This window comes from Zea mays, chromosome 10, assembly GCF_902167145.1.
Source record: "Zea mays cultivar B73 chromosome 10, Zm-B73-REFERENCE-NAM-5.0, whole genome shotgun sequence".
NCBI lineage: Eukaryota > Viridiplantae > Streptophyta > Magnoliopsida > Poales > Poaceae > Zea > Zea mays.
In genome coordinates this window covers 36,503,534-36,530,611 of record NC_050105.1, presented here as the reverse complement: position 1 = coordinate 36,530,611, position 27,078 = coordinate 36,503,534, and the positions used below count along the sequence as shown (strand labels likewise).

The following is a 27,078-nucleotide window of genomic DNA, read 5'->3' as shown; positions in this document are numbered from 1 at the left end:
TGTGTACTGATATGACTTGATGTGTGGTTAACCCTTATATGAAGTACTTAACCCCAAATCTGGGCTTATGGATACAAGAGAAGCCCAAGTATGAGAAAACTTCAAAAGATATAAGAAATAATCCTAAGATATCCTATTGGAAGGACTTGAGTGGCATCCAAACCCTAAAGTGTTAAAAACCCTGAAAAGACCCCTGAAAAACCCTAAATTGGAACCCTAGGGGGCTAACTGTAAAATTTTTGCACTTTTGGACCAAAGTGCAAAAACCAAGGTATTAGGGCACCTCAAATCATATGTTTGACACATTTGAGGATTTGCAAATCAAATTATGAGATTTGGGCTTATTTGCAAAAGGACACTCTATACCTCTCATGTGCCTAAGTCCAAAATCAGTTGAATAGGGCTCACTTTGGAGCTCTACATCTCAGGATTCTTGAGGATTTTGCCCTAAGTCAATATAGCAAACTTGCAGAACTAAGATAGGAGTACAACTTTTCTTAAGTGATTAAGCCTTGGTGTTGTACAAAAATGGGAAATAAATAGGTCTGAAGTCTGGCTGTCAGACTAAGACTCTGTGATGTTCAGAGAAATCAGTTGTATAGAACCAACTTTAGGGCCATGTGGAGCTCGATTTAATGGGTGTTTAATTAAAACCTTTATAGGAGTAACTTTGGTACAGTCAACTTACTATGTTGCTGTACAAAAATCATAGAACTAGTGGTACTACATATATGACTATTTAAGACACACCATTAAAGACTCATATAAGTATATTTTATAGAAGTGTCTTATATCATACGATGTTGAGTAAGATAAGACAATTTTTTTGGAAATCCGTCTTAATTGGAAAAGTTTTTTGAGACAGTTACATCGTAAACAATGTCTTATATTGATTTAAGACATGTTTTTATTATTAACTGTCTCAAATAAGGATAGTATTTGAGTCATCCCTACTTTAACAACTGTCTTAGATGTCAATGAGTATTTGAGACACTTCTATGTATGAAACCATCTCAAATAAGAATACTATTAGAGTCATCTACACTATAAGAACCGTCATAGATGTTAGTGAGTATACTAGACACTTATAAATATGGAACCGTCTTCACATGATAGTCTGACAAGACGTATATGAAAAATGTAGCAAATAGTGAAATCACCTTGAGTTGATGATATATACAAATCGCTATCATTTTGTTTCCATCCCGCGACGCCTTCTCACCATACACACCCAATGCCTCCCTCGGGAATGACCGCCCCCGCCCAATAATCATGGACTCCGAACCCCAAGAATCGCCGCCACCGGAGGCCGTCTCACGTTGTGGTGGCTTAGAACGGCCGGCGCCGGCCTGCGACTTTCATTCGTGGCGTCATCAGCAGCAACCACCAACTCAAATAATCTAGGTAAACAAACATGACTCACGTTATTGGCATGACCAATTCATATAAAATTTAGATATTATTATTATTATTTAGATTATATAACCTATATGTTAAACAAATAAAAACTTAGTGACATATCAATTCATATAAAATTTAGATATTATTATTATTATTATACTAGGTGTGTGCCCGTCCATTGCAACAGGAGTACGTTGAGATGAGCATTAACACATATCTGATCGGATCTTATATTTCCTTGGGATTTCAACGGGCACACACCTAGTTAGAATTGATGATGAGGAACAGAACGGAAGCACACCATTACACCAAGGCCATCCGCCTTCTTCTCACTGACATCCGGGCCTCTCTGCACAGCGACAGTGAAGGACCCACATCAGTCGGGAAACGGAGCCCACAACGTGTGCTACGCGAGTGGATTGAACTAACCACCCCTGGCCTCGTCATCTTCTCCATGCCCCCGGTGCGTTCCCCACCTAACCCCACCCCGAATCCACCATGGCCGCCGGCTTTGGCCCCGCCCCGCCCGCGGAAGCGCAACCCCTGCCGCCGATCCACCACCTTCCACCGGACGCGCTCCACAACGTGCTGCTCCGCCTGCAACTGCGCGACGCCGTCGTGTGCCGCCCCGTCTCGCGCCTCTTCCACGAGACCCTCTCGCCGCAGCTCCTCGCGCTAGCTGCTCCCCACCCTGCGCCTCCTCCTCCTCCGCCACCCACGCCCCGACGGCGGCGGCTGCAGGCGGAGGAGACAAGGGAGCTACGGACGGTGAGTTGCCTCCCGTTCGATCCGTGGCCGCAATACCCTGCTCAAACTGCATCGATCCGTGGCCACATTTTGATCTGGTCTCCAATGCGTGATTCGACAGATAAACAAGTGGGGCGAGATGATGTACGAGAAGATCAAGAAGCTGGATAAGGAGCTGGCCAGGTACAAGGAGCAGATCTACAAGACCCACCCGGCCCATCCCAGGAGGTCGTCAAGGCCTGTGCCATCCGACTCCTCAAGCACAAGCGCATGTCAATTAAAGTTCAATCTTTACTCTATCTCTGCTACAACACTGAGTGTATTGTTATTTGTGCTCTTGTTCTAGCTTAGTGAAGCCTTCGAATGTAGGTTTTGCTTTGTGATTTTGGTATTTGTGTAATGCAGATTTTTTTTGTAAAATGGATTGTTATGGCTACAAAACTATTAGGAGCTTGTCACTTCCTTGCAATGTATACATGCTTGGTCAAATATTATTTGAGTTTCTTGACAAGTCTGTTTTAATCTCACTCCTGCTATCTCTGCCCCAGGTATGTTCACAACAATATTTTCTTTAGTTTTGCTGTCGACTCTGACTTTGAAGACATTTCAAAGGACCACAAGCCATATTGCCAAAATGGGTCTAGCAGAAGCACCAAGGTTTCCTCCCCAGATGTGATCACTAAGCCAGATGCAAACCATGGCAAATCTGCTGAGGTAGTTGATTCAAAATCTGAAGAGGCACAACTCGCAGATAGAGAGCAGGCGACATATGCTTCTGCAAACAATGACTTAAAAGGAACTAAGGCTTATCAAGAAGCTGATGTTTCTGGCCTTCACAATCTTGCGATGGCAATAGTTGATTACAGAGGTCACAGGGTTGTAGCTCAGGTCTGTATTTAAATTACATTTCCTCGTATATATAGCGCTTTTAGAATCTTTTGCTGTTTTTATTATGGTTATGCAATTTGTTTTTTCACTCAACATCTTTTTGTATATTATTATGTCAAAATGTCACAAATGGTAAGCTCAATTCGAACTTTCGACCTGTAGAGTATAATACCTGGTATTCTTCAAGGAGACAAGTCTAATTCCCTTCTGTATGGTTCTGTTGATAATGGCAAGAAGATATCTTGGAACGAAACGTTCAATTCTAAGGTCAGTTGACTGTTTAAAAAATCTAATGTCAGTCTGTTGCAATAAAGAGTAAACAATTTTCTCTGCTGAAAGAAGTCTGAAAATTGTCTCCATATTTTTTTACAAGTGGTTAGTCTAAACCTTGAAATATAGCGCATTTCAAATATTTGTTAATCTGCAATACCATCCTGTTTGGGTCCGAAAGGTTTTGGTGCAATGTGAAGTATGATGATTGTTTACATGAATTGGTTTACTGAGGCAAATTGAACTACATGCTATGCTAAGTATTCCGTACTGAACAACATTGTTGTTAGTGCACACTTGACATGGTTTGACTGACTAATATTTCTGTCTTACTTTTGGGGTGCTTACATTTCAGGGGTTCCCTAGCTTTTTTTTATGTTGTTGATTTGAAGTTCTTTATTACAATTTCGTTTGCACAAGAATATTTCAATGATTACACTCGATTCTTACTCTTGGTAGGAAACTTGCAGTGGTGAAGTTAATCCGCCTATTGCCATATTAGTATTAATGTTAATGCTATTTCATCTTCTTTTGCGATTCAGCTGGTTCTTCAGTTTAACTAATGTTGTGCTATTCTGTATTGCTATTTTAGGTTGTTGAGGCTGCAAAGCAGCTCCATTTGAAGGAACATGTGGTATTGGATGGTTCTGGCAATCCTGTAAAATTAGCTGCTACAGTCAAATGCAAGGGTATTGTTGGGAGTTGTTGGGTCTATGCTTCGTCGCCGAAGGTCTTCTAGGAAGAAGCGGCTTTCGGCTGAAGCTGTTTGTATGAGATGGCCGAAGGTTCCTCTTCATAAAGCTTCGGTATTACAAACCGACATAAAGATAGAATGACCTTTTAGTCCATAAAGGTCTGAGTCAATGTTATAAACTTTTATGAGGGGCATAATTGTAATTCCTCACAGGCTGTGTCCTGTGCCTATAAATAGTGAACAGTATTCCTTTACTGTTCACGCATTCTGGTAATTGCAATCGCATCTTTCGGGAACCAACCTTTGCCAAGGCAGAGGTATTATTGTGTTCAATGATTCAATATATTAAGTAAATATAATATAATTCGTCTATGATTTATTTATCCTTTTATACCCTTTATTTCATGTTATCTTATACAATCTATTGAAATTTTATTACGAAGACTTGAGCTTCGTAATTATATTCTCATCAACCTTCGTCCAAGGCTCATTATCCTCAAGAGAATAATGTTTCATGGACGAAGGACGTTAACATTTAACATTTTATGTTGCCTTGTTCTTAAGCTGATGGCTTCGTTCAATGATCAAGCTGGAGTTGCTTCGGACCCGAAGCTGGTGCTCCCGATTACAGGTGGTTCGTCCTCAGAGCCAGCCAACAAGAAACAGAAGAAAGAAGCACAGAGAAGGGTACAACATGTTGGGGTGCAAGGACCCTTCATCAAGTCAAGATGGTCTCACATTCCTATTACCTTCTCCCAAGAGGACCTTCAGCTCAAGGATTACCCACACAACGATGCCATGGTTATCTCTTGTGTTATCAAAGGATTTCTGGTCCACAATGTCTTGGTTGACACAGGTAGTGCAGCTGATATCATATTTGCTAAGGCCTTCAGACAAATGCAAGAGCCAGAAGATAAGATTCATGATGCTACACATCCTCTCTGTGGCTTCGGAGGAAGACAGATTGTAGCACTGGGCAAGATCACCATGTCAGTGACCTTCGGGTTCATCAACAACACTAGAACTGAGCAAGTTGTGTTTGACATTGTTGACATGGAATACCCTTACAATGCAATTATTGGTCGTGGCACCCTCAATGCTTTCGAAGCAATTCTTCATCCTGCTTATCTCTGCATGAAGATACCTTCGGATCAAGGACCCATCGCTATTCATGGAAGTCAGGAAGCTGCCAGAAGGGCCGAAGGAAACTGGACTGACTCAAAAGCAATCCATAACATAGATGGAGCTGAAGCTTGTGAACAATACAAATTCAGAAGGGAAAAAGCAGCTTCAGCAGATCAGCCGAAGCCCATGCTCTTATGTGAGGACATAGCAGAGCAGAAGGTGTTGTTGGGCTCTCAATTGTCCGAAGAACAAGAGAAAACCTTGATAAGGTTTTTGTTCAACAACAAAGATGTTTTTGCATGGTCAGCCAATGATCTCTGCGGAGTTAATAGGGATGTTATTGAGCACTCGCTCAATGTTGATCCATCCTTCAGACCCAGAAAGCAGAGGCTTCGGAAAATGTCAGATGATAAGGCCGAAGGTGCTCGTAACGAAGTCAAAAGACTCCTCAGTGCAGGAGTTATCAGAGAAGTAAAGTACCCAGAATGGCTAGCTAACACTGTTATGGTAAAAAAGGCCAATGGCAAGTGGCGAATGTGTATCGATTTTACAGATCTTAACAAGGCTTGTCCGAAGGATGAATTCCCATTGCCAAGGATAGACTCTTTAGTTGATGCAGCAGCTTCTTCAGAGCTCATGAGTCTGTTAGACTGTTATTCAGGCTACCACCAAATCTGGATGAAGAAGGAAGATGAGCCGAAGACTAGCTTCATAACTCCAAGTGGCACATATTGCTATCTTCGGATGCCTGAGGGGCTCAAAAACGCTGGAGGAAGTTTCAGCAGAATGACTGCGAAGGTTCTCCAGTCTCAGATAGGCAGAAATGTGCTAACTTATGTTGATGACATCATTGTAAAAAGCACGAAACAGGAGAATCATATTGCTGATTTGCAGGAGACCTTCGCCAGTTTCAGACAAGCTGGCTTAAAGTTGAATCCAGAAAAATGCGTCTTCGGAGTAAAGAAGGGGAAATTCCTTGGATGCTTGGTTTCAACAAAGGGAATTGAAGCAAATCCAAGTAAAATTGAAGCTATACTTCGGATGGAGCCACCAACTACAAAAAAGGGGGCTCAAAGATTGACAGGAAGGTTGGCATCTCTCAATAGATTCATATCCAGATCAGCAGAGAGAAACTTACCATTCTTCGAAGTGCTGAAGTCAGCCGAAGTCTTTCAATGGGGACCAATCCAGCAGAAGGCCTTTGAAGAGCTGAAACAGTATTTGATAAATCTAACAACACTAACTCCACCTACGCCAGGGGCTCCTTTGTTATTATATGTGGCAGCTTCGCACTCAGCGGTAAGTGCAGCACTTGTCCAGGAGAAGCTTGAAGGTCAAGTTAAGAGGCAGGCCCCAATATATTTCGTATCTGAAGTTCTTAGTATATCAAAGAAAAACTACACAGAATTAGAGAAGGTGTTATATGCTGTTTTGATGGCATCCAGGAAGCTTCGGCACTATTTTCAAGCTTACAACATAATTGTTCCTTCTTCACAACCTCTGAAGGATATTATGAGGAACCGAGAAGCTACTGGAAGGATTGGAAAATGGGCTGCAGAGTTCAACGAATTTTGTATTGAGTATGTTCATAGATCTTCGATTCAGTCCCAGGCGTTAGCAGACTTCATTGCTGACTGGACGCCAGGGGCTCAGGAGGAAGAAACAAATAAAGACGCCGAAGCATGGACAGTGTTCTGCGATGGGTCTTGGGGAACCTTCGGAGCGGGAGCGGCTGCTGTGTTGGTTTCACCTTCCAAAGTTAAAACTTGCTATGCGGCAAAACTTGATTTTAGTTGCACAAATAACATTGCCGAGTACGAAGCCCTGCTTCTGGGTCTTCGGAAGCTAAAAGCAATGGGAATCAGAAGGGCCATACTTAAAACTGATTCCCAGGTTGTTTCGGGTCATATTGACAAGAGTTGCAAGGCTAAAGATCCGAAGCTTGAAAAATATCTGGATATGGTTCGAAGAGTTGAAGCTTCCTTCGAAGGATTTTCTGTCAAAAATATCCCTCGAGGACAAAATGAGCATGCTGATTTGCTAGCTAAGTCAGCAGCACAGGGGCTGCCCTTACCTTCGGATGTGTTCTTCGAAACAATAAAAGCACCTTCGGTGGAACTTCTTGAAAGAGCAGTCCTCAATATATCTCCTGTTTATAGTGAAGATTGGAGAACTGAGATCATCTCTTACCTTCAGGGTAAATTCCTTTCAGATGACGAAACTTATAATAGGAGGATAGAGGCAAGAGCTCGTCCATATGTCATGATAGAAGGGGAGTTGTACAAGCATGGAGTTTGTGCTCCGCTACTCAAGTGTTTACCTAGAACCGAAGGTATAGAGTTGATGAAAGAAATACATGCAGGCCTGTGTGGATCTCACATTGGATCTAGGCCGTTGCTTGGAAAAGTTTTCCGTCAGGGGTTTTATTGGCCGAAGGCAGCTTCAGATGCGGCGGAATTAGTTCAAAAGTGTGAAGGTTGTCAGAAATGTGCAAGAGATCAAAAACAACCTTCGTCCTTGACACAGCTCATACAACGCATCTGGCCATTGCAAAGGTGGGGCCTTGACTTGTTGGGTCCATTACCACCGGCCCAAGGGAACTTAAGATATGTTGTAGTGGCTGTGGAATATTTTTCCAAATGGATTGAGGCAAAGCCTTTAGCCACAATAACTTCGGCCACCATTCAAAAGTTTTTCTGGCAGAATATTGTTTGTCGTTTCGGGGTACCAAAGGCCATCACTGTGGATAATGGAACACAGTTTGACTCCGAAGCTTTCAGAGATTTCTGTGATCAAATTGGCACGAAGATCCATTTTGTATCAGTCAGGCATCCGGAGTCAAATGGGCTCGTTGAAAGAGCCAATGGCATTATAATGACAGGAATAATGAAGTTAATCTTCAACCAACCTAGGGGAAAGTGGCCAGATCAGTTAACCAAAGTGGTGTGGAGCCACAACACAACAACATCAAGGTCTACAGGCTTTACTCCATTCAAGTTATTATTCGGTGACGAAGCAATAACTCCGGAGGAAGCTAAAACCGGATCAATAAGAGTAGTAGCTTCGGCAGAATCAGGTTCCGAAGCTTCTTATTTTGTGGAAAAAGATGCTTTAGAAGGGATCAGGCTGCAAGCCGTGGAGAACATCAATAAATATCAAGCCGAAACAATCAAATGGCGAGATAGAAAGGTTCGGCTAAAGAATATTGAGCCAGGACACTTGGTGCTTCGGAGAGTGGCCAACCCAGAAACAGTGGGCAAGTTGCAGTTGAAATGGGATGGACCTTTCTTAGTAGCATCTTCGTCAAGACCCGGTTCATACAGATTGAAGGATATGGACGGCAACGACATTCCTAGATCTTGGAACGCGGATGAGCTTCGGCGATATTATGTATAACTCGATGTAATTTTTCATATTTTTTATTTTTCTTTCATGGCACCCTTTTCCTTTCTGAAGGGGGAGAAAGGTTTTTAATGGGGCCATCACATGTAATTTCCTTTTTTAGTTCTATAAGAGCAAAATCCCCCAAGGTTGTAAATGTAAAAGCTGAGAACGCACAATCGAGTGCCAAAAGTAAAGGCGAAGAAGCTCCAAAGTCGTTCGTAAGGGAATGTAGAGCTTACAGCGAAAAGTCAACGCTGATTCCGCCAAAAGTAAAGGCGAAGAAGCTCCAAAGTCGTTCCTAAGGGAATGCAGAGCTTACAGCGAAAAGTCAACGCTGATTCCGCCAAAAGTAAAGGCGAAGAAGCTCCAAAGTCGTTCCTAAGGGAATGCAGAGCTGAGGTGTGATTGTTTTTAAGGAAATAATGGCTATGAGTATGGCTTCGGATACGCGTTTGGACATTCATTTGCACATCACATTACATCATAGCATTTGCATTCATAAACATTCATCCAGGCATATGTAGGATGATCATCATCATGGCATAAGTGGTTGCTTCGGCAAAAAGAAAAAAAAAGAAAGAAAGAGCTTCGTGTACAAAAAGGAGAGCTTCGGAAAGAAGGGAAATGTTGTTTTCTATGCTTCGCTGCGTACGAAAAGAGGGGAAATGTTGTTTTCTATGCTTCGCTGCGTACGAAAAGAAGGGAAGGTGTTTTTTCGCCTTCGGCTCAAAAAAAGAAAATTTTGTCCACATCAAAGCACTTCTCATACATCAATGGACGGATAAGAATATATTACAAGGTATGAACAGAATTCATTAAAGACAAGTTTTAGTTACATTTACAAAAGTTATCTCAAAAGTTTCTCAAGTACTGTCTACAGTCTACTATTTAAATCTCCAAGGAGCTTCAGCTTCGGCGTCATTTTTTAATTATTGGCTTCGGCTTCGTCATCCTACATGAGTAAGGTTGTTGTAAGTCAAAATCGAGCTTGAAGGAAGAGGTAAGCACAAGGTATGATTTCTTACTGGTTCAAGATGACTCCGAGCTTCATCTCCAGCCTTTTCTCGCCCACCTTTTGTCCATATCATTTTTACAAATCTATTAGAGATACTTCGGGCGAGATCAGGAATGTCATCTAGGATTGATGGTGATAAAGTGAAATTTGGCCTATTGACAATCTTTCCATGATCGCAGCCAGCTTTTAGGAAAGCTGCAGCAGTGCCCCGAGAAGCTACCCAGGCACAGAAGTCACCGTGCCCAGCTATGACTTCGTCGAGCTCGTCAATCTCAACCTCAATATGTTCGAAGGTCTTCGATAGATCTTCAGCTGAGGGGGTGAATTTCTCACTGCTGGCTCCAACTGAGTGGAAAATTTTTCTTAATCGTTGAATGCATTTGTTGCTAAATTCCAAACATTTTTCTTGAAGGCTCGTCAATAGTTTTCTCAAATCTGAATTTTGTTGAGCTTCGGCTTCAAGTTTTGCATTAAGATCTTGCTTTTCTCGTTCGAACTGCTCAGATTGGCGGAGAAGCTTCGTGTTCAGTTCTGTTATTTTTGCTTCGGCTTCCGCCAATAAACCTTCGGTTGCCTGGAGCTCAAAGTTCTTTTTCTCGATAGCATCTGATTGCTCCTTTATTCTGCTTTCCAAATTTTCAATTATAACTTCGTGCTTCTTGTCTTCAAAATCTTGCTGCATTTTCAAGGCTTTGCTCAACAGCATACTCTGCACGAAAACAACCTTCGTCAGACATGTTTTCATTATTAGAAACAATAAAAGTTAACGGAAAAGTAGTTCACCTTGAAATTGGAATAAAATAAACTACCAACGATATGTTGTCGTTGGTAGCGGCTGATGTCTGTTTCTAGCTTCGGAAAACCGATACTCTTTGACAGAGTACCGATAACTTTGGCTCCAGTTTGATCTCGAATACAATCTAATTTTTCATCATCAATGCCTCCGAAGAGGAGTGCTCCAGGTTTGTATCCGCAGGATTTGGCATACTCTCTAAGCTCTTCTATTTCAGCTTTTGACAGTTTTTCTCCAACTAAATTCTGGAACATGAAGGCTTCGTTTTCTGAAGCTTCATCAGCAATTTCCTTTCCTTTCCCTGACGCTGCGGTCGCGGCCTCTTCGGCGGCGGTGGTAGCTTCTTCTGCAGCCATGTCTAGCAGTATTTTGTCAATGTGTTCGATTGTGCTCTCCAGGTTCAAATCTTCAGCTGAGGCAGCTTCGGCAGCCGCGACCTCTGAAGGTGTGATTTCAATATCTGTCCCTTCCTCAGTCGCTGGTGTCTTCTGAGCTGAAGCTCTTGGCGGTGTCTTGTCAATTACCTCTGTTACACCGATGATCCTCTGTCTCTTTACTTTAGTCGTTTTCTTCATTTTTTCGGGCTCCTTTTCCTTCTGAAAAAACTTTGTCAGTTGAGGCCCCAATGGACTTAGCTTCGCAGGCAGGGATTCAGTCATTACCTTCAAAATTGCCTCCACATCAGTGGTAGAGGGTGATGCGGGGGATTCTTCTTCGTCGGATATTTTTCGTTTCGGAGAAGACGCTTTCCTTTTCTTTGGAATTTTCTTCTTTGGTGTCTCTTTTTCATCTTCATTTGAGGCTTCGGTTATCCTTTTTCTTTTCTGGCCTCCGGCACCTTTGTTCAGATTTTCATAGTCAGGGTATTCAAAACCCAAGGCGTCCAGCACTCGGTTCAGTCTTCGCTTCGGACGGGTGCCAAAGGCCGCAGTCATCAATTGATCTTCTTTTTTGGAATAATTGCCAAGTATTTCATTGCACATTACTTCAATTGTGTCTAGCCACTCTTGGCAAGGCGTCTTAAAGTATTTCTTAAACTTGAAATAGTAAGATAAACGTACAAGTTCACCTTCTTTCTTCTCCCCCTTTAGCTTCGGCATTTCCCATTCTTTCAAACTGGGAAAAACTTTGAAAGCCAAAAACTCCTGAACCAGGTCCCTTGTACTGATATGCTCTGCAATAATTCTGAATTCATTCATTGCTTGTTGTGTTGGACCTTCGGGTGTCATGTTGCAGCGAGGTCGAGTTTCTCCGAAGATTAGTTCGAGTGGACTTTGCACAAGCTTCTCCTTGTCGTCATCAACCTTGACATAGAACCACTCCGACTTCCAGCCTGCTGCCCATTTGCTCCGGTAGCTGATTACAGGAAACTTTGTAGTTTTCCGATAGGCGAAATTATAGCAACCAAAATTGTCATGCAGTCCATCTTTTCTAGCCTTCGTCTGATAGTGCAGTTCGTGAACTCGGCAAAAGCTGTCCGCAAATGGCTCCACTGCTTGGCTTCGGAGTGCCCAGATATAAACACTAAGCCTAACGATAGCGTTAGGAGTCAGCTGGTGAAAATAGATACCGAACCTCTTCAGTACCTCTGCAATAATCCCATGTAGGGGGAATCTTAATCCAGCCTTTAGAAAGCTTTTGAAAATAACAATTTCATCCTTCTCCGGCTTTGGGGTAGTCTCTTCTCCCCCGAAGCGTAATAGCTTCTTCTGATTTTCATTAAAAAAAGCCCGACTTTACCATCTTGGAGAGATCAGCCTTCGAAACAGTAGACTTTCCGAAGTCCAAGTGGCTGGGCTTGCTTGGCATGGCAATGCGATAATCATCTTCGGGATCAGTTTCCTCAATATCTTCTTCTTCTGCTTCGGCAACTGCTTGTTCTGCTTGTTCCGCATCATCACTGGGGATCTTTTCCGAAGTTACCAGTCCGGATCTCTGCATCGCTTCGGAGATGGGAACAGTCTCCGAACCTTCAGCTTCGCCCCCCTCATGCTCAACCCTAGCGGTAGAACGTACTCTGGCCATTTAAATCTGAGTTTGTGGAAATTAAATACTTTTTTCTCCCGAAGTTTTTTCTTTTGACGAAGCAGGCTTCAAGTTGGAGCTTCGTTCGATTCCGAGAGTCAAGCTTCGACGATGGTTAAAAATTTTAGCAGCAGAACAGTGCAAATAGCAATGAATGCTGTGGTAACTTCACACCTACTCGTCTGTTTATATAGTACTGCAGGTAAGAAGGCGAAGCGCCAGGATTTTTACACCAAGCGGATACCCGCTTGCACTCGCTGCGCGGTGGACCGCAGGGACAAACAGTAACTCTGCAAGGTGGGACCACTACGCACTGGGAAACCGAATCGTTTCTCGACAACGAGCTCAGGGAAGGTGTTTTTTGGACCTTCGGCTCCCCGAAGCTTAAGAGACTTTTTTCACGGATCAAGCTCGTTACGAAAAACGATCTAGCACCGCGAAAGGGGCTACTGTTGGGTCTATGCTTCGTCGCCGAAGGTCTTCTAGGAAGAAGCGGCTTTCGGCTGAAGCTGTTTGTATGAGATGGCCGAAGGTTCCTCTTCATAAAGCTTCGGTATTACAAACCGACATAAAGATAGAATGACCTTTTAGTCCATAAAGGTCTGAGTCAATGTTATAAACTTTTATGAGGGGCATAATTGTAATTCCTCACAGGCTGTGTCCTGTGCCTATAAATAGTGAATAGTATTCCTTTACTGTTCACGCATTCTGGTAATTGCAATCGCATCTTTCGGGAACCAACCTTTGCCAAGGCAGAGGTATTATTGTGTTCAATGATTCAATATATTAAGTAAATATAATATAATTCGTCTATGATTTATTTATCCTTTTATACCCTTTATTTCATGTTATCTTATACAATCTATTGAAATTTTATTACGAAGACTTGAGCTTCGTAATTATATTCTCATCAACCTTCGTCCAAGGCTCATTATCCTCAAGAGAATAATGTTTCATGGACGAAGGACGTTAACATTTAACATTTTATGTTGCCTTGTTCTTAATTCATAGCATTTGAGAACAAGTCCCCAACAGGAGTGATGACAGGTAATTTGATTCTTGAAGTTACACGCTGGGGTTTGTTGATGTCTGGTATAAGTAATGGAATCACTTGCGACCTTTTCATTTTCTTTTCTTGAAGGCTCATCAGTTGGTAGTAGTTTACATTTTTCTGTGCACGAAAGCAATGATGAGCATGTTTTGAGTTATCAGTAAGCATATGGTTTAATTGTGTTGCTGATAGACTGGAGAGAAGAGGGCTAGAGCACCCGGATGGTTGCCCTCTCTGCGACCATGAACAGGAAACCACTCAACATCTTCTAGCTTCTTGCATTTCTGGCACATCATTCTTTCACCTTTTGGGTTGGGGCACCTCTCTCCTGGGGCACATGTGTCGTCTTATGATAGATGAAAATCTAGCATTATTCTATCATTTACACATCCATATGACCTTTGTGATATGTGACGATGTGAGGTATTCAACAGTGTCTAACTACTAATTATTGCCTTCTCCTATTTGTTGTACAGGAAAAGATGAAATGGAACTCAAATTTTAGTGGTCGCACAAGTGTGGAGACAGTTGATGACCAAGTTTTTCAATTAGTATTTTAGTTTGAATTTAGAGTACACATATGTATGAGTTATTTGACAATGCTTGTTTATGAGAGATTGAATGATACCTATCTATATTATATTAATTATAATGTTATTAAATAAATGTGTGTATGTATATTTCTCTTTCAAATTATTATAATGTGTTATCTCAAAATGATTATAAATTGAAGAATGTACTTTAAATCTTAATAAGAGAGTTCCTAAAACGTCTAATATCAGTCTCCTAAATAAGACTCCTAAATAAGACGGTTACTAAAACGTCTAATACCAGTCTCCTAAATAATATGGTTTTCCTATTGCAGACGTCTATTATTATAGGATATTCTAGTCAGTTTCATAAATACTTTGAGACTTATAATGTTCGTATTCTCGACAGTTCTTTAGAAGGAGTGTCTTAAACAAAAACCTAATGTAAGACAGTTTATCAGACAAAATGACTTAAATAAATACCTTTCTAGACGGTTATAAATTAAAAATTGTCTTATATAATATCTTTTAAGACGGTTTACAACCATCTTAAATGAGGGATTTCTTTTGCGACTCCATCAAATTTGGACACTTCATAGGCGTCTTAATAACTAAAAATTAACTGTCTCATATAGCATGATCTGTAGTAGTGTATGAAGTTGTGCTGCCAGAAGCAAGTTGGGCAATTCTGAAAATTGGATTCAGAAAAGTATGGCCCCAGTGAAATGCAGTCAATTTGAGAGCACCAAATCTGAGAATCTATATAGAATTGATCCATGAATCCTATAGTAAACTGAAAGACTGTTGTGTGGTGAACAAATTTTATTAATGAAGATCACCCTGTTCTTAACAAGAATTAGGAGATAGGGAGGGTGAAAGGAGGTCGGTTCAGGAAACCACTAAAGATCCGAGGCACTATAGATTTGGATGTGTTCGAGTGGATTGGGGGAGGGATCGACCGCGGTGAGATAACTACGGGCCGTGTCATGATTCCGCAAACCTAGCCGGAGCCTGACCGAAGATATTTCACCGGCGGCCACCGTGACTCGGTTCTTTTACCGTTGTGTCACGCACTCCGCCATTCTCCCTCACTGTGCTCCTTTATTACGTGGTCGCCATGCGTGAACGATGTGTTTCGTGGCCACTAATCGTTAGCCGGACCACCGTGCCTTTAAATAGCGCCATGAACCACGGCGAGATCCTCACAATTTCACCAGTGAGCTCGATTGAAGCCAAAATATGCACTGCCTCCTCCTCCTTTCCCCAAATTGATAGTACACGGTGAATTGGTAGTCTTTTGCAGCCGTGTAGCCCCGACGTGGCCCCCTGTTTCCACTAGAATCCGTCGCGACACCCATTCCCCCTTGTCGGACCCTGCAGAGCATGAATTCTTCGTGCTCCGTGGCCTGTTCCCAGGTCTGCTCCCGCTCTCCTTGGTCATGTTTTAGCACCCACACATGCTCGTGATACTCATCGGCTCAACCCTTTGTGCTTGACCACACTCAATCAACCGGAACGCTTTGATTTGTGTTTGTTATTCGCCTTCGACGTGGTCAGGTCAATCCAGGTCCGTATTAACTCAATTAAGGCTTGTTCTAGGTTCGCCTCGGGTCGGTAATGCTTGCACATTAGTTAATTTGGGCAGCCAATGCCGATCATGGCCAGTCCGAGCAACAAGGTGTCGACGGCGAGCGCGCCGTGCCCATGGGTCAGGTTAGAGAAGAAACAGAAGTCGGAGGACCTCTGTGCAATTGTTAGAGAGACAATGAATAGTGGCTAGGGGTTCTTCACCAGTTATATGATTAACCAGGGGCTTTTGCACAAAGTCCACCACGCGGTTGCGGGCGTGCCCGGATTCTGCACATGCCTAGGCTGGGTGGGCCGATGTCAACCTAGTAATGTTGATAACTTTTCCTTTTTCTTTTTCTGAGAAAGTTTAGAAATCCATAAAGAATTCGGAAAAAATAATAAAATTATGAGACCAATTTTGTTGGACTTCTAAATTTCTATAGTATTTAATAAAATTAGTTTTAGGATTTTTAGTCCAAATAAGGAATTATATAGTATTTAAAAGGGTTTAAATCTATATCTCTGGAATTTTAGGAATTATTTAATAACTCCAAAAATCACTAAACTTTTTGGATAAGCCTAATATGGTATTTAGAACCCATAAGTGAAGTTAGAAATGATTTGGACAATGTTTGATACCTAAACCCCAAAACCCTAATCTTCTAAGTAGTATCTACCCTATGAAATAAAATACTGACTCCAAAAACCTTAGTTTCCTCGAGTATATTCAAGATACAACTTGATAAACCTTTTCTATTACTGCATTTGATAAGCATTACATGAGCATTCATAGTTATATATGGTTATACATAGAGAATGAGGAAGAAGTAGTGGTTGAAGAAGAAGGAGTTGCACCACCACCACCTGAAGACCCACCTGCCGGGAACTGCTTATACTTTGATATTTGTGGAGCAAAGCCTGACTCTACTACAACTCAAGGCAAGCCCTCGCGCATTTGCCACCTCCTTGCTATTTTAAGATCTTTCTCACTTGCTTGATGCATTAGGTGATAGGAGTAGCACTACTACAAATCGTGTTATATGAGACGGTTAATTTTTAGTTATTAAGACGCTTATGATGTGTCCAAATTTGATGGAGTCGCAAAAGATGTTCCGTTTTTAAGATGGTTATAAACCGTCTTAAAAGATATTAAATAAGACATTTTTTAATTTATAACCGTCTAAAAAAGGAAGTTGTTATGTCATTTTGTCCAATAAACCGTCTTACATTAGGTTTTGTTTAAGACACTTCTTCGAAAGAACTGTCGAAAATACGAACATTATAAGTCACAAAGTATTTATCAAACTGACTTGAATAGCCTATAATAATAGACACTCGCAACAGAAAAACCATCTTATTTAGGAGACTGATATTGGACGTTTTAAAAACCGTCTTATTTAGGAGACTGATATTAGACGTTTTGAGAAATGTCTTATTAAGATTTGAAACGACTTACTTGGCAGTATATTCTTAAATTACCACATTATAATAATTTAAAAGAGAAAAATACATACACATATATTTAATAACACTATAATTAATATAATATAGATAAATAACATTCAATATCTCATAAATAAGCATTATCAAATAACTCATACATAAGTGTACTCTAAATTTAAACTTGCTCATCAACTGTTTGTGCTAACATTAAGCCTAACTAAGTATATAACTTGATGAAGTCCATGAAAGGGCAAATACAACTTGATGAAGTCCATGATCTTGTTGGTCTCCAGATCGATCTTGATGGTGTCGTTGGCCTTGATGAGAGGGTCGGGGTAGCGAATGGTGCGGCCGTCGTAGGTGTTCAGGTAGGGGATGCCTTTCTGGCCAAACTAAACAGACCTCGCCTTGCAGAGCTTGAACTGCACACAAACCAATAGAAAAGCAGTGAGCATTTCACAGGCGTACTATGAAAGGGCATGGGAATTTCCAGCAATGTAAATGGATATATAGACAGAGCAACATCTATTAATAGTCCTAACGATTGTAGCACATGACATTTAATAGAGATCTATCCAAACAGATAAAAAAAGATAAACATAAATTCAAGTAAAATATAATATAACTATTTTCAAGGCCAAGTACAATGCAATATAGGCTTGTGGTGGGACTGATCTAGATTGTTGGGTTTCTTGTTCTGCCTTTTGCCCTTGCCACAAGAAGCCAAAACCAAATGGTCCAAATGCTGATAGACTTATTGTGGCTGCTCTAGCAGCCAATGGATTAAACGACAGAGCAGGTTCAGTCCCAAACTTCTAGTTCAATGTACTTACAAAGCCCCATCCACCGCTGGTGAAATCTGAGCCAGCAACAGCAATCTTGCAGTAAGTTGACAAAAACAGCTCAACATAGGGGCGCTCATCAACAATAGCCATAACACCTCCTTTCTTGGGACCTAGCTTGAGGTTTTCAGCATACTCGTCAGGAGAACCAAGAGCTTTTAGCCTCGACTGTGAAATGTTCCGTTCCTTGATCATGTATTCTTCGACAAAAGAACCAACTTGGAAACCAATAGGATAATCACTATTTTTCAGGTCATCAAGTCCTCTTATAGAAGTATCAAGCTATTGCACGGTTAGGATGGAAGTAAGACTTGCAGTATAGCTTGATTGAATGATCAATACAACAAATAGCCATATGAGCAAAACACCACGTCCTAAGGTACTCATAGTGTTTTCTCCTGGTAACAAAAAAAAGAGTAGAGGTGCCACGTGAGAACAGAGGGTCTGTTACTCAGTTATACTGAAGGACAGAACATGAAAGGCTAGTTTACTCACTATGTGCAAAAACAGAGTCGAAAAACTGAACCTGCAGAAAATAAATCGCATCTTAAGAATTACTTTCAGAGGAAAGAATCAAGCAATCAGACAAGCATTTAAGAATATGTGTGAAGAAGTACATTGACAGGCAAAACTAAAAAAATAGAAGTTAATATACCATAATATCACATGAAATACATTATGATAGTGCAGACATATTTTCTTCAACCAATCTAAATTACACGATTTAAGTTCCTTGTTCATTGCTAGATGTCCCATTTGGACAAAATGGCAATGTTGAAAAACACAGTTTAAGGCTACCAATAAAGTGTAACATGTTGCATGGAAACAATAACATTTGAAAGTGAAAATAAGATGTGTGTATAGTGAGTGCAAAAGATGCGATTCAGATCCTTACCAAACAATAGTTATTATTTGTTGTCGCGGCGAGCCGCGGAAATCATCATTTATTCGATGCTCAAGAATCCAAATAACCACACCCACAACAAGAAAAGACAACCCTGTAACACACCACATCCCCAATGTAAATGGCTGCAAGAATGCCCAAGAATTTGTTATATGCTTTTTTATTGGAGACAAAATAACCAGACCTGACTCAATGAAGGGCTGGGTGAAATCAACAGCTTTAGTTCGGCTCATTGTAATTACGATATCCCCTATTGCTGCATCAAAATCCTGCAGAATAAGTTCACTCTTATCACTACTATACATGATGAAATGTGGAGGGAAAAAATGCATGTCCACACTTACATTGTCGGCAACCATCTGCACAAGTTGGCTATAATGAGGGTTTTCAGTATCATTGCCAAAAGGTATAAACCTGTATGTAACTGGATAAGGAAGCAATGCCAATGCTTGAGTGAAGACATCGATGCAATAGCCCTTCATTGACCCAGTAGCATTATCTTTGCTAACAAAGTCTTTAAAGCTAAATCTGTTAGGGATACCAATTTTCAACCATCTTTGCTAGTCAAATGCCCGTGCTTCGCTACGGTTTTCTGAACAAAATAAATTGTCACGGTTCACGGATACGATTAGGATAAAGCACTGTATAATTAGTACAAACCAGAATGGATTAAAGCTAAACAAATAGGTTATGATGTCTCCAAAAAGACCGGAGTCTTGACGTCCCGTCTTGTATGAGAAGTCATAATTACGCGCGTGTACCTTGCATCATGGCTTTGAACCAGGAAGTAATAACAAAATATTCACAAGTCTCGAGCAATATATAACCTAAGAGTTTATTGTGAAATATCTGTGCAGGTTCTGATAGCTCTAATCCGTACAGTCTCATTAGATTGTACAGTATAAATACATCAGCTGTACCACACTGATACACTGCAGCTAAGCCTTGCTCAACCTGGCCAGAAGATAGATTGCTTACATCTTACTAAAGGCATCGACCTAGGTGCCTATGATCAAACTGGAACTTCAACTAATCCTAACGGCCTATTTGGAAGGCAGGAAAAATGTTTGTCCCTGTGTATTTCGTGTGAAATACAGCCTATACGAAATTCATGCGTTAAAAATGGGCCTAAACATTTTCTACAAAACTTAGCAATTACTCGGGTCAGTCTAGCAACTGCAGACTTCGACATCATGAGCATCGTGGGAAAGCCGCAGAGCATCAGTAGGCCTTGAAGGGCGACGAGCTCCGCATCCAGCCGGTATAAAACAAGATATTACTAAAAGGAGCTACTTATACGAGGGAGGCAGAGCCTTCTTCGCCGGTATAAAACAAGATACTACTAAAAGAATCCAACACCACTGGCCCTGCACAGTTGAGCTCACAATTTGCATTTCCCAAATCTAAAAAAAAGAATGTCCATTGATCCAACTGTATCTCTTTTACAGTATCTATCCAGATGTATCTGGTTAGACTGCTAAATTTTCCAGTCCAAATTGTATGTAAACTCTGCAAAGGAATTATTTTCATCCCAAAATGAATCTTCTCCCAACCCAAAAAGAAAACTTAACAGTTGACTTCTTTGATGCTGTCCCTTGAGTATATATTCTACCTCTGGAACTTTCTGGCACATAAGGTGCTCAAAAGCAGCCTCATGTGAAGAAACTGAAGCATGCAGCTTCAGTGCCATGCAAGAACATACAGAGATTTGCAGAACTTTCTAATGCAACATACACTAACATACGGGTGTGAGATATTCACATACCGCTCCCATATATACTTGTAACGGCGAATAGCCAGCTTCAGCCAGGGTTTCATGTTTCCATTATAGTGCACAACAGCAGCACTCTCAATCAGACGATCATCTATGTCTACATCATACCCGAGACCCAAGACATGCCATCTGCGGTCTAGGGGCTCCATCAGGCCATAAAATACCAATCGTGTGGAATTCTGGTTCTCCTCTGAGCGACTCCTATGCTTCGGGTTCCGAAGCCACTCCTCTTGGCAGCTAAGTAATATGCATCTGGTGCTAGCTGATCCAACAAATCATGATGCCCATATTCCTCATCCCAAATCACATCCCCAAGTGGCATTTCATCGAACACTGAATAATCAGAATAACCACCAGAGAACAGGGCAATTTCTTCCTCGCCGCCGTTTAGAGGCATTTCATCAAATACGGTATGGGACATACCTCCAACACCCTGTGCACGCCGGTATGATCTCGTGCGGACGCAGCGGCCTCGGTCTCCTTGAGGCGCTTGGCGGTGCCGCCGAAGGGGAGAGTGCTGCTATCCAGGATGCTCTTGATGTCGTAGCAACTCATGTCAAATTTGGTGAAGGCGTTGAGGCCACGGACCTTGATCGTTGCGATATCGTATGCCTCCGCTTCCTCCTCCTGTGTGCTGAAGGCGCCCAAGGAGAGATCCTCCAGAGTCGAGCAGGTGTGGTGCAGATCAGTTGTGCTGCCGCCTAGCGCCACCAAGAGAACCGACTCCAGATGCAACTGCATCAGATCCGATTCGCCGCCGCCGCCTCACTGGAAACGAGATGTCATGCTCGACTGGGCGTAGGCCGACGCGGTGGGGCTAGAGGGTGCAGGCGTGGGCGCGGTGGGGTTGGACAGCATTGGCGGCGCGGTGGGGAGAAGGCCAGGTAGGGGGAGGCGCTGGCATGGAGAGGAGACCACGGTGCTAAGTTGCAAGGAGGAGGCATTAGGCTAACGAGGACATATCTGGTGCACATGGAAGATTGGTGCACATGGTGCACATATTAAATCATCACCACTCATTTTAGATCTAACGTCTCTAGTTGATCGTTCAATTTACAAATAACACCTTCCACCACTACACACCACCACGTTAGAGGGTGTTCTTAGCAAAATATACCAAACAACTAGAGACGTTAGATCTAAAATGATTAGTGATGATTTAATATGTGCACCATGTGTACCAATTTTTCATGTGCACCAGATATATTCTCTAGGCTAACTGCAGGGGGAGCCAAGGAAACAACATTGGGGGGGGGGTTGATAAAATTGAATTGGACTAGGGTTTATTTCTATGAAGATGAAGGTTTTTTTTATAAAAAATGACATGTGGAGTGACTACTCACACTAAAAAGAGTAGAGAAGTAGAGAAAATCTTTCGCGTTGACATAAAATTGTCAAGAATAGAAAGAAGCACAATCATGCTTTGCACATACCATACATACTAATAACACTAAATCTTTTATTTGGATGTGTTTTGGTTTGGTTTTTGGCTTTGCCTTCCTAAAAGTCCAAAGCCAAACCAAAGGGCTAGATCCAGGAAGCAATTTTTTTCTATCCGACTTTTTCACATTACAAAATGAAAGCACATCTGGACCTACTTTTAGCGACTTTTGGATGGAACTGTGAAAATATATCTGGAAAAACTTTTAGTGCCTTTTAGTGGTTTGTACCAAATAGTTTTAAAATTTTTAACAACTTGTTAGAACAAATTTAATATACTCACTAACATTTAAGACGATTCTTATAGTATACATGACTCTAAAAGTATCCTTATTTTAGATGGTTTCATATATAGAAGTGTATAATATACTCACCAACATCTAAGACAATTCTTACAGTGTCGATGACTCAAATATTATCCTTTTTTGAGACGGTTTAATTAAAAATACACCTTAAATCAATATGAGACATTTGTTATGATATAACTGTCTCAAAATACTTTATTATTTAAGACGGATCTCCAAAAAACCGTCTTACCTTATTCAACACCATATGATATAAGACACTTCTATAAAATGTATCGATATACGTCTTAACATGTGCGTCTTAAATAATCATATTTGTAGTAGTGTTGTGTGCTAAACAATTGATGCATTTCCTTCCTTGGAAGATTGATTACCTTTCCTTGATCACCTGTTTTATAAAAAGGTTTTTCCAATGCTTAGTCTTGCTCTAGAAAAACAAAATGTTTTGTTTTGACAAAAGATGATGCTTCAAGTGGGATGTGGTGTTTTCAAAAATAAAACTTGATGGTGGATCCATCATGGCCGTGATGGGTTCAACATCAAAAAAGATGTACCTCTGACAGGTACCAAACTTTGGGGTTGAAATGATAAAGCTAAGACCGAGCGGGTGACTTGCACGAGAAGAGAGTCTCAGTGTAGTGTCTCCGTCTGAGTCGATTAAGGACCGTCTCGATGTAGGCTTGATGATTGAGAACCTTTTAACTAGTCACATGCCTCATCATGGGTAAGCTTTGCCTCGGGCAGACTAATACCGAAATAAGACAACACGCAATGGGAGTGGAGAGATGGCGAGAGTAGCGTGTACCCTCTGTGGCAAGAGGCTGGACGGTGGTGTATCTATGCTCTCGGTTGGCGTGAACCTGATCTAGTCTTAAGAACCCCGGTGGCGAGTTGACATATGCAAGGGTTAAGTGCTACATATGTCGTGTGATTGGAGATCCCCAGCTGGGTATGAATCGATTCAGATCGCTGTTACTTCTCGGACATGAAGACTTGGTCACTAACCTACACGTTGCATTCCAGTGAACTTAAAGGGATGATAAAAGATGGCTAGTATAGGCCAAGTGCTTGAACTAGGGTAGAAAGAACTCTAGATTTAGGTAATGACTTAACTTGCAAATAAAACTGGATTTTTAAGGATCCACTATTAGTAAGCATTTTTGCAAACAGAGTCTTGATTCTTGATTAAGCCTTACCTTGACTCCCTCAAGCGAGCATATCCTTGAGAGTCTTTTAATTTGACAGGTAAGACTTGCGAAAGTACACTTCGTACTCTGGGTTTCCAAACCCATGTTGTTGTAGGTGAGGAAGCATCAAACTTTTGTTGCTTTTGCTCTAAGGTGGTGCCAAAGGAAGAATCTCAAGAGTGTAGCCTCGGGAGGGTGTTCTCCTTAAAAACATTATACTTTTAAGCGGGAGGGGTTTTTGCTCCCGAGTTTGTAATAATAATACTTCTGCACTCATATACCTCTGGTCTATAATAATAACACTCTTTCTATATTTTAATGTAAATTAAGTTAATGTAATTGCTTCCGCTTATTCGTTCCTCCGATGTGTTGTAATATCTGTGTGACGGGTGAAACACTCTTGGGAAAGGTAAAGGATATAGATACCGAACTTGTCAAGTGATTAGCATCTACCGCTGGACAAGGACAACTGTAGGTGGGCCTAATGACTTGGGAGGTTCCGTCATATCACCCATCCCAAATTGCTCCAAGCCAAGCACGCTTAACTTGGAGGTTCTTTCGAGACAGGATTCCGTGAAAGAAGATGCACCTTGTTGGTATGGATACTCTATTAATTCTATTAAGACTTGAGCCATGACATCACCATCCGAGGGGCCAGGATATCACAATCCACCCCCTTAGAAGACCGACGTCCTCGTCGATCAACCCTAATCCAAAAACCTCCCCTCTTAGCCATGTCTGTGTGTCTAGTGTCGTCATATGCCATGTCATGTGCCCACTCTGGGCCCACATGCACCATGCGCCATATACCCGAACCCCCTAGCCCACACACGCCCGTGAAACCTCGAGGGTCGGTTCTGATAACACTTGTAACACCCCGTCCAATCCCTAGACCGACGGTACATACTCCTGGTAGCTCTCTAGGATCATATATTGTCCCCATAGACCAACACGAGTCTTTTGTGCGCACTTTGTCCTCACTCATCCGCACCCGAGAAAACTTTCCGGTCGGTCACCCATCTCAAATTGCTCCAAGCCAAACACACTTAACTTGGAGGTTCTTTCGAGACAGGCTTCCAAAAAAGAAGATGCACCTTGTTGGTATGGATACTCTATTAATTCTATTAAGCCTTGGGCCAGGACATCACCATCCCAGGGGCTAGGATATCACATCTCGCCATCTCTCCACTCCCATTGAGTGGTAGCCTTTCTGGTATTGGTCCGACCGAGGCAAAACTTACCCATGACGAGGCATGTGGCCAGTTAAAAGGTCCTCGATTAGCAGGCCTACATCGGCTCGGTCCTTAAATGACTCAGATGGAGACACTACACCGAGACTTCCTTCTCGTGCAAGTCACTTGCCCGGTCTCGTCTTTATCATTTACACCCAAAGTTTGGTACCTGACAGAGGTACACTTTTCAGATGTTGAACCCATCACGGCCGTGATGGATTCACCGTCATAAGTCTTTTCTTTGTAAAAACCCCTATCCAATGTGAAGCACCACCTTTCGTTTTAAAACAAAACTTTTTGTTTTCTACAGCAAGGGGCCGAGCCGGAGGGAGGGAGGCGGGGCGGGGCTCGCCGGAGGGAGGGAGGCGGGGCCGGCGCGGGCGAGGGGCGGGGCCGAGCCGGGCGCGGGGAGGGGCGGGGCGCCGGGGCCGAGGCGGGGCGGCGCCGAGCAGACGCGGCCGGGCGGGGCGGGCGCGGGGCCCATGCGGGAAGGGGGGGAAAGGCGGGGCGGCTGGGCCGACGCGAAGGGGGAGGGGCGGCTGGGCCAAAAGAGAGAAGAGGGGGGGAGAGAAAAAGAAAAAGCTTTTCTTTTTCTAATTTCCATATTTTCTTATATGCCTAATTCTTTGATTCACTCAACCGCAAACAAAAGAGTGCATAATCCGGCATGATGCAACAACCAAAAAATAGTTCTAGGTTTTGCTTACACAAGATGTCGAGCTAATTCTCGCTATAACTTTTGGAAAAGATCAAGGCTTAGCGAGAAGAAAAGGGAAAAGGAAAGGGTAACGCCTGAATTTGGTGTGAGAAAAGAAGAAAAAAATCTACCCCCAAATTCCGGGCGTTACAGCTAATGATCTTTGCGGAGTTAACAGGGATGTGATTGAGCACTCGCTCAATGTTGATCCATCCTTTAGACCCAGAAAGCAGAGGCTTCAGAAGATGTCTAATGACAAGGCCGAAGGTGCTCGGAATGAAGTGAAAAGACTCCTCAGAGCCAGAGTTATCAGAGAGGTAAAATACTCAGAATGGCTGGCTAACACTGTTATGGTAAAGAAGGCCAATGGTAAATGGAGGATGTGTATCGACTTTACTGATCTCAATAAGGCCTGTCCGAAGGACGAGTTTCCATTCCCTAGTTGATGCAGCAGCTTCATCAGAGCTTATGAGTCTGCTGGATTGTTATTCAGGCTATCACTAAATTTGGATGAAGGAGGATGAACCGAAAACCAGCTTCATAACCCCTAGTGGAACATATTGTTACCTTCGGATGCCTGAGGGGCTTAAGAATGCTGGAGGAAGCTTCAGCAGAATGATAGCGAAGGTTCTTCATTCCCAGATAGGCAGAAATGTGCTAACTTATGTTGATGATATCATCGTAAAAAGCACGAAGCAAGATAATCACATTGCTGATCTGCAGGAGACCTTCACTAATTTTAGACAGGCTGGTTTAAAGTTGAATCCAGAAAAATGTGTCTTCGGAGTGAAGAAAGGGAAATTTCTTGGCTGTCTAGTCTCAACAAAAGGAATTGAGGCTAATCCAAGCAAAATCGAAGCTATCCTTCGAATGGAACCACCAAGTACAAATAAGGGGGCTCAAAGATTGACAGGAAGACTGACATCTCTCAACAGATTCATATCTAGGTCAGCAGAGAGAAATTTACCATTTTTCGAAGTGCTGAAGTCAGCTGAAGTTTTTCAATGGGGATCAGTCCAGCAGAGAGCCTTCGAAGAGCTGAAGCAATATTTGATAGATCTAACAACACTAACTCCACCAACGCCAGGGGCTCCTTTGTTGTTATATGTGGCAGCTTCGCACTCAGTGGTAAGTGTAGCACTTGTCCAGGAGAAGCTTGAAGGCCAAATCAAAAAGCAGGCCCCAATATACTTTGTATCCGAAGTTCTTAGTTTATCAAAGAAAAATTATACAGAATTGGAGAAGGTACTGTATGCTGTTTTGATGGCCTCCAGGAAGTTTCGGCATTATTTTCAAGCTTACAATATAATTGTCCCTTCTTCACAACCGTTGAAGGATATTATGAGAAATCGAGAAGCTACTGGAAGGATTGGAAAATGGGAAGCAGAGCTCAATGAATTTTGTATTGATTATGTGCATAGGTCCTCGATTCAATCCCAAGCGTTGGCAGACTTCATTGCTGACTGGACGCCAGGGGCTCAAGAGGAAGAAACGAATAAAGATGCCGAAGTATGGACAGTGTTTTGCGATGGGTCTTGGGGAACCTTCGGAGCAGGAGCAGCTGCTGTGTTGGTTTCACCTTCCAAAGTTAAAACTTGTTATGCGCCAAGACTTGATTTCAGTTGCACAAACAATATTGCTGAGTACGAAGCTCTGCTCTTGGGTCTTCGGAAGTTAAAGGCAATGGGAATCAGAAGGGCCATTCTTAAAACTGATTCCCAAGTTATTTCTGGTCATATTGACAAGAGCTACAAAGCAAGAG

The 27,078-nt window shown here is 42.1% G+C and overlaps 1 protein-coding gene across 1 annotated transcript; it reads left to right on the top strand.

Annotated features, from left to right (window-relative positions):
* Nucleotides 1–1,899: 1,899 nt before the first annotated feature.
* On the top strand, nucleotides 1,900–16,938 carry LOC118473510 (clustered mitochondria protein-like). Its single transcript, XM_035963246.1, has 7 exons — nucleotides 1,900–2,169; nucleotides 2,270–2,389; nucleotides 2,554–2,618; nucleotides 2,697–3,036; nucleotides 3,199–3,303; nucleotides 3,899–4,015; nucleotides 16,894–16,938. Exons 1-7 carry the CDS (start codon nucleotides 1,900–1,902, stop codon nucleotides 16,936–16,938), a joined length of 1,062 nt encoding a protein of 353 aa, XP_035819139.1.
* The last annotated feature ends 10,140 nt before the right edge of the window (nucleotides 16,939–27,078 follow it).

What these genes read in the sequence shown, in the direction of transcription:
- LOC118473510 (XM_035963246.1), top strand. Translation starts at nt 1,900, where the DNA reads ATGGCCGCCGGCTTTGGCCCCGCCCCGCCCGCGGAAGCGCAACCCCTG. An exon ending in AGACAAGGGAGCTACGGACG is followed by an intron (nt 2,170 to 2,269) that starts GTGAGTTGCCTC and finishes GTGATTCGACAG; the next exon opens with ATAAACAAGTGGGGCGAGAT. An exon ending in GTCACAGGGTTGTAGCTCAG is followed by an intron (nt 3,037 to 3,198) that starts GTCTGTATTTAA and finishes TTCGACCTGTAG; the next exon opens with AGTATAATACCTGGTATTCT.